At 48.7% G+C, this 14025-nt stretch overlaps 1 protein-coding gene across 1 annotated transcript; it reads left to right on the forward strand.

Moving 5' to 3' along the window:
- Positions 1-243: 243 nt before the first annotated feature.
- rnd1b (Rho family GTPase 1b) lies at positions 244-13162 on the forward strand. The gene is made up of 5 exons (XM_035380761.1): positions 244-510; positions 920-1007; positions 9075-9184; positions 10054-10188; positions 10644-13162. Exons 1-5 carry the CDS (start codon positions 391-393, stop codon positions 10887-10889), a joined length of 699 nt encoding a protein of 232 aa, XP_035236652.1. The 5' UTR covers positions 244-390; the 3' UTR covers positions 10890-13162.
- Positions 13163-14025: the final 863 nt, after the last annotated feature.

Genomic DNA, 14025 nt, shown 5'->3' on the forward strand with positions numbered 1-14025 from the left:
CTGTTGGCTTTAATGGTTGGATTTGTCTTATTAAACACACCATTTCGCAAAGATGTGATGTTCTGTGCACTATTTTTTTTCCCCCAAAAAATAAAAATACTGCATATTGATTAATTAATTATTTGAACCCTTAGTTTACGGCAGTATGTGTACTCCATGATAGAACTTCCATGAGCGAGTAAATCAGGCTTGACCCTGTATCTGATTGGCTGGCGATGCTGGGTATAAAGCTCTGCAGCGAGGCTTGTATAAATCACACAAACTGCGGAGGCACACGCCAGAGGAGACACTGGAGCGCAGAAACGTTGTGACAGTTCAGGATCTGCGCGTGAAATTTTCCGTATTTTTGTTTTATTTAACTGTAGTTTTCCCCGCAAATATAAAAGCACGATGAAGGAGAGGAGAAACACGCAACCTCTGGTGGTTAGATGCAAATTGGTGCTAGTTGGGGATGTTCAATGCGGAAAAACGGCAATGTTGCAAGTATTAGCCAAAGACTGTTACCCAGAGGTATGTATAGCTGTCTGCCGTCCTCAGCTTTCACTCCTTTGGAAATAGCTGTTAACAATTAAATTGTACTGTATTTACAAGTAATATGGCGCAGTGTCGTTAGACCTCTTTTACACATTGGCCAGTGTGTATGTAAATAATATATTTCGTTTATTATTGCCCGTTGTATTTATTGGTAAAGGGGGAAATTAATATACACTGGCCAGCAGCAAGCACGTGATTGACGAGTGCTGCACTCTGTGGATTGTATGTTTCTTGAATCACCTGAGCGCAGCTGTAACTATACATTTCGTAATCAGGATTAGGCACGTGTCCCAAATACCATTGTTAACGGTGCATTTACATTTTTGGCAGCAATGTGGTATTCAGCGGATTTTGCTTCTCACAAATCATCGTTCCTACTCCCCAGACATACGTTCCGACAGTGTTTGAAAACTACACAGCCAGTCTGGAGCTGGAAGACCAGCGCGTGGAACTGAGTCTATGGGACACATCAGGTGAGATGTGTTGACTTTGCGTATGTCGAAACTGTAATACCATAGTAAAATATTCTGTGTGGAAATTATCCCGCACACGAAGCCGTTTAACAAACCCCTGCAACTAGTCGATATTCTTTACAACTCTTATACCGTAATTGCCGTTTGCTTTTGTCCACAAATAATTCATAGAGCATGTACATCACTGTTAGCAAAATATTGAAACTAGAAAAAAACTGGTTTAAAAAACGTTTTAATGCGGCAATGGAAAAACATAATTTTCTTGAAATTACAAGAGGTAGCAATTAAACCCTACTACATGATTGCTTTGCATTTTGCATGAACATACCCCCATACGACCACCAGTGGCACGGAAATTGAAACAGCTGGACAGAGAAATGCGATTATGATGTTGAGCGGCGAGCAGTCTTAAAAAAAACAAACAAAAAAAAACAATTGTCATTTGTTTCGTGCAGTAGTTCAGAGCGAGCGCGTCGGTGATCTCCAGCTGTGCGCGAAAAAGCGATCGCGAATGCATGAGAACATTTTAATTGCTTTCCTTGCGGTGGTAATGTAACTACGGGTGCTATTGTACTTGACTTAGTGATCCCTGTGGCAGCTTCAGCTGACGTGAACGCCGAGCAGCAAGTGAATAGTGGAATGGAAGCCTCCTGTGACGATGTCTGCAGGGGAAGGCTGATCCGTGCGCAGTCTCATGGACTCGGCGATGTCCTTCTCATCGTATATCTCTTATCGGCACAGTCTGTTTCCTCTCCGCGTTTCAAAATTAGGTGTCAGTCGGTGAATTTTATTTGGAAGCGAATCAACGTTCTAAACATTATTTAGTGAGATTGTGTCTTCAATGGTCACATCCCGTAATCCTTAGCCTTTTAACACTGGCGGGATTTGCATTTCTGGCCACGCATTGCGTTGCAATGCTTGAGATTTCGGACACACGCAGTATGAATTTGAAGACCAGAACCCGGGTACATCTGGCCGGCGTGTTATCAGACTGTCATAATGCAGCACTTTCGACGTTTGCTAAAACATAAAATGTGAATGCTTTTAGTTGATCCGTCCTTAATCGAGTAAAAAATGACCCAGCCTTTGTTTATGTCCACCAGTGAATAGAATTAGCATATTTCACAGCATATTCTCAGCAGGCTACTAATTGATGGGGCAGTTGGACGTTTGCATCGAATATATTATGCATATTACAAAGACTAACTGCCTTGATCTAGGAATGAATAACACTGATTAAAGGGTGCTCGGGCTGTCTGTGTGCCAGGTCTCCTTAATCTTGTGAGGTGTAACAGGTTGTGCCTCTTTGTAACAGTCACAGTAGCCTACTTTAAAAAATCCTCAAAGATAATAAATTCTAGATTCTGTGGGCTCTGTAGCAGTATTTTTTACGTGTTAATGTGGTACTGATTATTTTTCTTATATGAATGTATGTGCTTATTGGACTTGAATTTCATTTTTTTTTTAATTAAAATTCTCACCCTTAGCTCCACCCATCATCATAACTCACCAATGGGAGTAAACTAATAAGGCTGTCTGTGACATCTGTGTCTGTGACTGGCCTAATTATTCCAGAGCACCACTGACACAGTATTTAAAGCTGCGTGTTCCGTGAGTGATTTAGATGGTAGTGAAATTCAAGGCCGTGGTTAAATTTGCACTCAGCCCAAGAGCCAATGTACTGTACCAGCAACTTGTTTTGGCCAAATTCTCAGAGGAAAGGGGGAATTGGAGCCTCTCCAGCGGCTGTTCTTTGAGGTTTGATATCGACCCGCTCTCTTAAAGCGCATAGCTCTGCTCTCTCTCGCTCTCCAGCGAGGCCTTTGGGTGTCACCGCTCGGCTTCCACTTCCTGAAGGGATTTGGGCTCCGGTCTGAGCTGGCCGTAACCCACGGAGATTACCGAGTTCTCGGTGATGCGGCTGGCTGTCTGTGCTCTCCAGGAATAAGACACGTTTTTTTTTAAGGCCGTTTGATCTTGCCTGATGCGTTACATAATTGCTCCTGAATGGGGAAAACAGTCTTTATTTTAAGCCGACGCTAATCCCAGAACTCCCAGCCCTGGATCTGATTGGTTGACGCGACAGTGTGCCAGTTGGCATTCAAAGTGATTTTTATTTGGGGGGGGCTGGAAGTGGATGACGAAGAGCTGTGACCCCGGCTCTGCCACCTCCCCCCCCCCACCATCACGGTTCTTGATTCTTGATTTTTGAACCAGGGCAGATTTTCGAACCTTCATATAATTTTATACAGGGCTGCGCTGTGCAGTCACACAGCAGGGGGTCCCTGCACACGTCTGCCTCAGACGCCTGAGCAGTGCGGTTTTGCACGGTGGATGTTTTGGCTCGTTTCTGTGTGCGTTGAGATTCTGGAGCTGCACGTTTTCGGGCCGACTGAGGCACGGGGGTGTGGAGCAGATTGGTTCAGTCTGTGTGTGGATCTCGTATCCGTCCCCACGGCGTCACAGGCGCCTGGGGGAAGAGCGACACGCTATATGGTGCAGATGGGTTTGTGTAATGCATCATTTACACGCGCTTGGGCACGTGCACACAGACGCACGCACAGGCTTTGTCTTCTTCATACATGCACACATAGACGCCCCTTTTCTCTCTTGCTTATTTTCTGACTTTCTCTCACACTCTCCCACCCTGACGGGCAGGTGGATGAACACAAACACACACACAACCACTCACACACACTCGGCTTACCAACAGGTGTCAGCGGAGTGTTTTAATCAGGCTGGCAGGAAGGATTAGGGCCATAGGCTGCCTCATATTTCGCATGGAAGGAGTGCTGTATATACGGGGGGGGGGGATTAGAGTACCGCTAGGAACTGGGAGCCTGCAGGTGTGAGTCTCTGGTTGAGTGTTGCTTGGGCATTATGAGAGGAACCCTTCAGCTCAAGTGCTTCAGGAAATCTCCGGCTCTACTGTATCAGTTGAGTTCTGCAGTGGCCTGGATTGGTGCTTGTGAGGGTAGTAAAGCCTGTTGTGTTGTGAAATGTGCGCTTTGAGGAATCTGTGTCCGGGTAATGCAGTGTAGGATAAGTGACAGGAGGAAAGCGGTGAGGATGCAGGGAAGTTTTTTTTGGATATCCAACCTCATTTGATGAGATCAAGGATGTTTTTGAAGGTCGCATGTACCTCGTCAGAACCATGAAATGTGACGTTGAGTCTGATTATGCACTGCAGTTACTGACAGAACAGAGGAAGAAATCCATCGTATTTCTTCATCAAGAATGCAAAGTGCATTTTTGTGGATTACAGGGCTGATTCCCAACAGCTGGCCATGTTTAGTACAAGTGAGCGCCGCCCCTGCGTGTCTCTCTCTCTTTCCCTCTCTCTCTCCCCCCCCCCCCCCCCCCCCCTTTCTCTGTCTCTCCCCCTCACTCTCTCTCTCTCTCTTGGTCTCTCTCCCTCTCCCTCTCCCTCTCCCTCTCCCCCTCCCCCTCCCCCTCTCCCTCTCCCTCTCCCTCTCTCTCTCCCTCTCTCTCTCTCTCACTCTGTGTCTCCCACTCCCTCTCCCTCTCCCCCCCTCTCTCTCTCTCTCTCTCTCACTCTGTGTCTCTCTCTCTCCCTCTCCCTCTCCCTCTCCCTCTCTCTCTCTCTCTCACTCTGTGTCTCTCTCTCTCTCCCTCTCTCTCTCTCTCTCTCTCACTCTGTGTCTCTCTCTCTCTCTCACTCTGTGTCTCTCTCTCTCTCTCTCTCTCTCTCTCTCTCTCTCACTCTGTGTCTCTCTCTCTCACTCTCTCTCTCTCACTCTGTGTCTCTCTCTCTCTCTCCCTCTCCCTCTCTCTCTCCCTCTCTCTCTCTCTCTCTCCCGGGGCGGGGACCGTCGGGCTGCAGACGCAGGTGTGGGCGCGAGGTGCCCGCGGTGTTCTGTGAGAGGGATTCCCCGGAGGGACGAGTGCCTGCGCCCACTCAGACTGCCGGGGTTCCCTCGCCAGTTACGCCGTCTCTGCGGGGCGGAGGGGAGGGGCGGAGGGGAGGGGCGGAGGGGAGCGCCGGCCAGGCGCGTCTCTGCACGTCCCGCTCTTCCGTTAGCGAGCCGCCGCTGCCCTCCTGCACCCGTCTCCTGACTGAACTCTGACCGTTCCCTTCTTAGTGCCTCCGGTCCAAGGGAGAGACTGCAGTGGAACGGGTTTTTGGGTGAATGAATCTTGCACTTCTGAGTATATGCAGCGGTGGGAAAGTGGGTCATTGTGCACCTGTGTGGGGAGACCATGTGGTGCAGCCTGTAGGACGGCCAATTCTGAATCCACATTTGTATTCCCTGTGCAGTCAGGTGTTCACTTTTCCCATGGGAATGGGCCTTTCTGTACGATGAGCCTTCTGTCTGTATCCCTCCCTTGTATTTTTCTAACATACAAGAAAGACCCTTATCCTGCTCTGTGTGTTGTCAGCTTTTCATTTCTCAACATTGAATAAATGTTGATTCCAAACCCCACGTGACTAAACCATATTGCTTGTTGGTAAATGGGAAATGGAAGCAGTTAGTTGCTGCTCTTGAGGAGATTCACGGTTGGAGCCTGACCTTGGAGTCATTGTGTTTCTGCTTAATTCATGTTCCTTTCAGCAAAGCTCGAAATGGGAACTGTAGCTCTGGCTCTCATCTTAGATAAATGGTCCAGTATTTGAAATCCTATAATTTCTTTGTTGCCTTAGCCATTTGTATGTGCAATGTATTTTTTTTTTTCTTCTCTTATGGCAATGGAGTATACTGCAGCATATCTAAATAAAACCTATTCTTACAATTGACATTTATATAGCAAAATTTCACAATCTGAAGAAAAATATACACATTATTGCCTCTGCCCTGGAGGAAAACAATAGAATCGTTGCAGATTTTGTCCAGGGCTGAGGAGGATATAAATGTAGTGATTTGAGGTGTTTGAGGTGTTTTTCCCTTGAGCTCATGGGTTGGATTGATTGTGGGTGTTGAGTAATGTTGTCCATCATTGGGGTCTCCGATGGGGGGCGCTCCACTGCCTGGCTCTGCCTGGATAGGGGACGTGGAACCGTAGCACGGTGACCCCCCTGTCCCCTGTGCGCCCTGCACCGCAGGCTGTGATTCAGCGGTGCTGGGGGGTTCCTGGGGGGGTTCCTGCCGCCTCTTGCCCTTTGTTTACGGGCCTGACGGCGGCAGCAGTAGCTGCGGTGCTGTTATTGCCAGGACGTGAGCGAGCGAGGCGCTGGGACCCGTTCTCTGGAGTGGCAGTTTTATGATTAAGGTTTAACATGGCAGCTTTCCTCGCCCGAATCAAAAACACATACGCACGCTGGCCCAACTGTCATTATTGGAAACCGGACATCTTGAAAAGAACTTAATCTGCTCACTCATTTGCTGGGCATCCAACCTGCAGTGCAGAAATCTCCTTTAAGTTCAGCTCTCATGCTCTGACACTCTTACTAGCATTGCCAGGCCATTCAGCCTCTCCTTCCCTGTGCTGCTTCTCTTGTAGTGCTTGATTAATTAAAATTTTGGAAATGAGTGCTCTACTATTGGGACTGTGACGGCTGTCACAAGCAGTGCAGAAGCCTGCACAGATCATCCAAAGGTAGGCGTTAGTATTCCACAATAAGCATTTTCACAACTTGGGGTTGAGCAGGGAAGGTTATTGATACAGTATATCCATAAATGTAGGCTAGTTGTGGGCAGACGTTTTGTCATGGTTGAGTCAGCAACAGTTTTTAAAAAATTTTTTATTTCTTTAGTTTTTTAAGCCATCCATTCATCCGGTTTCTTTTTTCTGAGACCCACGTTTGTGTTTGAGGCATTTTGATTTGCTTCTCTGTACCCAGTGCTCCTCTTTGCTCTCATCCTCACTACTCGCTACCTGACCATGTCTGTGGTTGAGGGGGATTGAACCGCAGCAGCCGTGGGAGAAGGGGATCAGTGACCGTGTGTGTTAGGGAGGTTTCTGGATTCGCCACCTTCTCGATCGTGTTTGGACTTGATGTGCAATTAGCATTCTTTAATGTCCACATTCTAAATCGAAGACGTTGAGTTTGTTTTTAATTTACTGACTGTATTTGCGTGACAGATGTTATTTTCTGTGTTTACATCCGGAGATGTTCACACATTGGGCTCGGGCAGCGTATGGCTTCACACAGCTGAGTGTTGGCTGAGGCGTCTGAGAGGCGCAGATGTGCACAGTGACACAGCAGAGGCATGCTGGGCCGGGGCCAGCGCGGCCCCCGAGCGCGGCCCCGAGCGCGGTCCCCGAGCGCGGCCTCGTACCCCGACCCCCCCCCCTCGCAGAGGCGTCTGCACCGCTGAGCTCATGTGACAGGAATTCACTCTTCAGCCTTTCAAAAGAAATTCGTACAGTATGCCACCACATGAGAGCGTGCCCTTTGTCCCGCAAGGTCAGGGCTTAAAGTCTCTGGGGTGTGCTTTATCATGTTGGAGCGTTGTAGTCCGGGCTCTGTTTATAGTATGTTGGAAGTTATTGTTTCAGTTGGATGCAAGTGTTTAGTCTGTGTGTGCATGTGTGTGTGGTTGCAGTACTGCTTTCCACACACTGTCAAATTTCCTCCTTTTTTATAAGCTCAAACACCTGAAAGAGAAGCACACAGCTGCCTCTCTGTCTCCCTCTAATGTAATTAATATGCATATTGGCAAAGTTTCCTTTATTTCTCAGTGTGGAGGGATTTTGCCTTGCGTCATTTTGAGAGCGACCGAAGGAGCACGGCTCACCCGTGAATAGCCCCTCATCTTCCTGTCGCCCTCCTCCTTCGGGCCCCTCAGTGTCTCAGTGAATGGGTCCCGGTTGGCCTTCCCTTTAAGGCGTGGTCACTGCCTGCACATCCCCGAGGGAGAGGGAGAGGGGGCGAGAGAGCTGGGGAGAGCCGGTTTGGGTCTGCAGGAGCGTGTAATCTTATGAGAGTTGCCCTCGGCTCTTGATCCACGCGTGGCTGAGATTGCTGTGGCTCTTGTGTCAGTTTCCGGAGCGCTCGGATGGCGGGGGCAGATTGTGATGTGAGATGTTTATTCGGAGGGGGCAGCATTGCGTAATGAGCTCCTGTCTAAACTCGGGGCGCTCTGCAGATTGTGTTTACTTTGAGCCGGTCCCCTTGACGCTGCTGCTGCGTAGCCCAGCGCCCAGACCTCCGCCCGCGCGCACCTGCGCGCCCGTGTGTGCTGCAGCCCTGCTAACGAGCGGCGAGCCCACAGGTGTCTGATGTCCCGCGGCTGTCTCAGTCTGGGCCTTTACTGAGGTTTATATGGGATTCGCCTCGCATCGAAATGAGCTGAAGACCTAAAGCAAAGGGTGAAGTGTGTGTGCGTTCGTTTGTGTGTGTGTACATAAGCTGAATATAGGAACATCATCTCTGGTAAGGGGGAGTAGGCACACAGTGTATTGGTTGTGATTTGGGGGGGGTGCTACGGGGGTGTTAGAGACAGGGCGGTGGAGAGGTAAGGAATGCCTGTACGGATGGAGGGGGCGGGTGGAATCCTGGATGCAGTCGCTGCATTCCAAGGCTGTTGCCGTGGCAACCGGGGGACCGTAGGTAAGATGCGTGTGGGAGAGGGGAGGTGTGGGGGGTGTTTGCTTAAGGATTCTGAACATGAGTGGGAGCATCTGCCTGAACCCCTCAGCCCCCAGTGCCTATTGCATAATCTCTGTAGAAATGCATAAACGAGAAGTCATCCCTCCAACGGCTGAGGGAGAGGGAGAGAGAGGAGGGGCTGCAGTTAGAAAAAGGGGGATGATATAGTTAGAGTGCAAAAGGGAGAGATGAGGAGAGAGTGCAGTGTTATGGATGGGGTGCATAGGGGAAGCAGTTCTGATTCGCAGATGTGTCCCCACCCTTGTCCTCTGTCCAATTTCTCAGTCCTTCTGTTCTTCCCCTTCCTTCTGAATACAAAGTGCATGACTGAACACTCAAAGCATCTGCCCTCCTTAGCAATTCATCAGATGCTGCCCCATCTCTCTACAGATTAGATGAAAAGAATAGCGATATCACAATTCAAACCGCGGTCTGTGCTCGCTCATCAGCCGCAGCGTAAGAGGCGTTCGCGGAGGTGCGCTTATTTAACGAGTTACCTGGCCCTGTCCCCACAGGTTCCCCGTACTACGACAACGTGAGGCCGCTCTGCTACAGCGACTCTGACGCCGTCCTGCTCTGCTTCGACGTGAGCCGCCCCGACGCCGCGGACAGCGCGCTGAAGAAGGTAACGGCTGAGGGAGGAAGGTCACCTCTGAATTGGCTGAATTGAGTTTGGACTGAGAGTGGCTGAATTGAGTTTGGATGGAGAGTGGCTGAATTGGGTGTGGATGGAGAGTGGCTGAATTGAGTGTGGATGGAGAGTGGCTGAATTGAGTGTGGATGGAGAGTGGCTGAATTGAGTTTGGATGGAGAGTGGCTGAATTGAGTTTGGATGTAGAGTGGCTGAATTGAGTTTGGATGGAGAGTGGCTGAATTGAGTTTGGATGGAGAGTGGCTGAATTGAGTTTGGATGTAGAGTGGCTGAATTGAGTTTGGATGGAGAGTGGCTGAATGGCGTTTGGATTGAGAGTGGCTGAATTGAGTTTGGACTGAGAGTGGCCGAATGGAGTTTGGACTGAGAGTGGCCGAATGGAGTTTGGACTGAGAGTGGCCGAATGGAGCGTGGCCATTTTTAAACATGAATTAGCACCGCCCACTCATCTCTCAGTGTGTGGAACTGCACTCAGATTACAGGCCCCAGCCCTGCAGGGTTGGCGGCTCACACCTGGGCTGCTTTCGCACTAGCCGTGTAATCGCTGGCCGTTCAGTGCCATGCTGAGGTGGTATGCAAGCCTTTTAACTCAAGGACCCACAGTGACCTCGATGTGGCTGTGGACTGCCACCTTCTTTATGGTGGTTTGACAGTCATTGTTAGGATGTCATTGCTATGGCTCTGAATAATATTTAACGATATAATTGAATCATTACAACAATCACAATATTATATGTAAACCAGAACAGAAGTTAAAAAGTATATAGGTTCGCCTTTGGACCTGACTGTACATAATTATTATTTCCCTCTAATTCTCTCTCTCTCTCTTTCTCTCATGTCAGTGGAAGACAGAAATCCTGGACTTCTGCCCCAACACACGTGTTCTTCTTGTCGGCTGTAAGACAGACCTGCGCACAGATGTCTGCACGCTGCTGGAACTGTCCAATCAGAAGCTGACTCCTGTATCTCAAGAGCAGGTGAGACCGTGAACACGAAGCACTGATCCATTACATTACATTACATTACAGGCATTTGGCAGACGCTCTTATCCAGAGCGACGTACAACAAAGTGTATAACCATAACCAGGAACAAGTATGACGAAACCCCTAGAGAGAAGTACCGGTCCAAGTGCAGGGAACAACCGCATAGTTCAACTTGGACCCTGATGGTTAAACTGATTAACACTAACAACGAGAACGGCAACAACGCAATCTATGGAAAAAATACAAGTAGTCGTTAAGACAGTTAATGCACCTAGTCACCTACGAAACCTACGTTGATCCAAACTCTCTCTCTCTCTCTCTCTCTCTCTGAACTCATGACTCAGTCACTCCCCTTAAGTTGCAAATCGGTTTCTCAGAACCGGTCACCTTTCTTTATAACCTGTTTCTCAGAACACTGCTCACCCCCTCTCTCGAACCTGTGTCTCAGGGCGTTGCCATGGCGAAGCAGCTGGGTGCAGAGCCTTACCTGGAGTGCTCAGCCTTCACCTCGGAGAAGAGCGTCCACAGCGTCTTCCGCACGGCCGCCCTGGCCTGCATCAACAAGCTGCAGGCCCCGCCCAAACCCAGCCCCGCCCGCCGCCTCTCCAAGAGACTGCTGCACCTGCCCAGCACGTCCGAGCTGCTCACCTCCACCTTCCGGAAGGAGAAGGCCAAGAGCTGCTCTGTCATGTGAGCAGCGGGGGAGCCGTGCCCACCAGCAGCGACCCCCCCCACCCCGCCTGCATCTCTCGCCTCTCCTGCTGAGGTCGGGGTGGGTGTCGGAGACGGGGGGGGGGGGGATCGGCGATAAAGGACTCTTGAACCCATCCTCACACCTCAGAGCCCCACCCCTCATTGCCTGTCCCACAGCCCACCCCATCTCTGCCCTGTTCATATGGGTGTGGTCTCCTCAGTGCATATCAGACCATTATCCATGGGGCCTGTCACTCCTCAGCATTTAAACACCTCTATGCTTAACCCCACCCCCCATCCCCCCAACTGCACGTGGTTTCTGCAACATCACCACTGTCAGAACTAAAACTTAAACAACAATAGTGTAACTTGACTTTCAGGGGACCTGAACCCTGAACCCAGCCCAACTAAAGCAGTGAAAGTACGGTTCAGCTTCATTAGCTTTGTGTTTATGAAGCTCGGCTCTAAGATCTCACCGTTCCCTCTCTCTGTATTTATATCATTGTGTCCTCGTGTGCACATTTGTACATTACGGTGAGGCCTGGCTGGTTTCTAAACTAACATCTGACAGGAGGCCATTTTGTGGAGATGAGATGTGGAGGGTGGAGGGATGTTCGTATGTAACGGGGTGCATGAATCGCATTACATTTCCCGGTCTGCTGCGTCACATTGAAGCGTGTGCAGTGTTGACACTTGAGCACCAAGAAGACTGAAAATGTGAACATGTACTGTATTACAGGCATGGAAAAAAACAGTCCAATTCGCTTACCTTTGATCTGTATTTATACGTATTTTTATTCGTAAACATGCTCCCAGTGGCGGCTCATTTTCATTACATTCCCTCGTGTCAGCTCTGAGTTTGCCCATGTCTCTGCACCTTATAACTGGCTTCCTCTGCTTCCTCTGCTTGCAGTGTAAAGAAAAGTGGCTAGCTTTGCCACAGATAGTCCAAAATGTGAAAAACCTCCATTTGGCTCTCTCTCCGTCTCGCTACCCTCAAGCCCTCACAGTGATGTGACGTGCAGAATTTAATCCCCAGCACTGCTTTCAAGAGCACGCAATAATCAGAGTGTGTGTGGTTTATCAGTGTGTGGAGTGGAGTAGCGGTGTGGTGGGGACGGTGAGTGGGAGAGCTGCCTGAGTAACTCTACGCAGATTCAGAGCCGTGTTTGCTCGACGGCGTCACGGTTTGTGCCATAGAATTAAATGAGTGCCGAGTAAGGATTGGGCAGAGGATTCTGGGATGGAACAGCTGTGGAGCGGCAGAGCAGGGAGCACCAGACCGGCCCCCATAAGACGTACAATCTCGTGTCTGGGCGTTCCAGCAGCCATGTAGCTCACTGGAGGAGGGTCTGGGTGCTGGACACTGAAAAGCGCAGTGATTCGTTTGTAAGGTTCATTAATTGGGGTTTTGTAATGGAATAGAGGCTGTGAGTCCTTCCAGTTGAAGTGAAGATCAAAGTGCAATCAGGGGTGGGGCTTGGAGGGACCAAGGGGATTGTGGGTAAAATTAACAGGCTGGTCCTGTCTTAAGAAAGTTATATTTCCTTTTTTACTCTTTAGTATGAGTTAGTCATTGCATTTTGTCATTATTTGTTTATATGTGTTATTAAGCTTTTAAAATCAGAAAATTTTTTTGTTTGGTTTAGTTTTTTTCCACTGAAGTCATCTTGTGAGGAGCTGTGGACAGCCCCCTTAAATGACTTCAGGAAGTGATTTGCACTGAGGTTCTGCTTCTTTTGGCAAAAAAGGAATTTTTCTGGGCTTCCCAGCATTGGTCCAAAAAGGGGATGACCAGAGAGTAGCTTGTGGGATTCGGAGAGGATTTCCTGTTTTTGAAAAAGGGAGTCCTCTTTAAAAAAAAAAAAAAAAAAAAAAAAAAGGACTTCTCACCTTACATCGTAGCATCAAATGCACTCTTGCTCACTGGTGGCTGGAGGCTTGAGGAAGCAATCAATAAATCCGATTGCTATTGGGAAAATACAGCATAGTGCATGGGCCTGTGGGTGTTGGTCACATGTTGCAGTTGAAATCATGACATGGGACAGAAATCCCTTTCAGAACTTTAAGGTCCTACATCCCTAAGTATGCAGCTGTCGTCAAGTAGTGTGTATATTCAAACTGTTAGTGTGTCCTTGTTAGGTCAAAGTGAACAAAAAAAAAATCTGCTTGTACATATCCTGTTTTGTAATATTTGTAAAACTTCTGAAAGAATGTCGGTGGAAAACAATTATCCAAAAACAACCGCAAAAAGAACATAAAGACAAACAAAAACTATGTGATTTGATGTAAAATACAGTAGCTTCCTCTTATTTATTAACAAAAATGTCGAAAGGTTATATGTTGCTCTTTTCGTTTCGTATTTTTATTTGTATGTAAATTTGTAACTTTGTTCAAAGTTGTTTTCAGAAATGGACTGAAAATATATTGCCCAAGTTTTTTTTTTTTTTTTTTTGTTCTTCAGTTTCCCTTTATTTGAACAATTTTACTTTTTAATAAAGCCTGCCTTGTTAAGAACCAGCTGACCCATATCGGCCTAGTCTCTCTAAATTAATTAAGAGTGCAGCGCTGGGCTTGGGGGCCGGCCCACGGGCGCGGCCCTGTGACATCATTAGCCGCGTTGTACCGCAGTCACATGTCTGAGACGCCGCTGCGCAGCCGCGCGGGCATGCGCCAGGGTGCGCCTGCAGTCCTGGCAGCGGGCACGCCTCAGAGTGTCCAAGACGTAAAATAACGGGCAGATTATGGGAAATCAGGGGAGGGGGGGAGGGGTGCGTTCATGTTCTCCTTTTTAAACTGAGAGTTGGAGGACAGATTACTGTGATTGAGGCTGGAGCTTTAATCTCACATGCTGCCTAGCTTTTGGGGAGGGGGTGGGGGCAGGAGAGGGGCTTGGATTCAGGTGTGTGGGTGGGACGGAGGGACACTACGACAAATGTTCATGACAGGGTAACGAACATAACAAAAAAGCAAAACAGTAAGCCTCGTATTGCGGTTCTGTCCCACCGACAACGCTGTGGTCTTCCATGAGGTAACGTGAACCCAAAATCAGGACGGTAATGCTGAGCAGCCCCTTACTGCTCTGAAGGGCCTGCAGTTCCGTGCCCTTGGGCAGCTGCAGGGGCAGCAGCTGCTCC

This window comes from Anguilla anguilla, chromosome 11, assembly GCF_013347855.1.
Source record: "Anguilla anguilla isolate fAngAng1 chromosome 11, fAngAng1.pri, whole genome shotgun sequence".
NCBI classification, from domain to species: domain Eukaryota; kingdom Metazoa; phylum Chordata; class Actinopteri; order Anguilliformes; family Anguillidae; genus Anguilla; species Anguilla anguilla.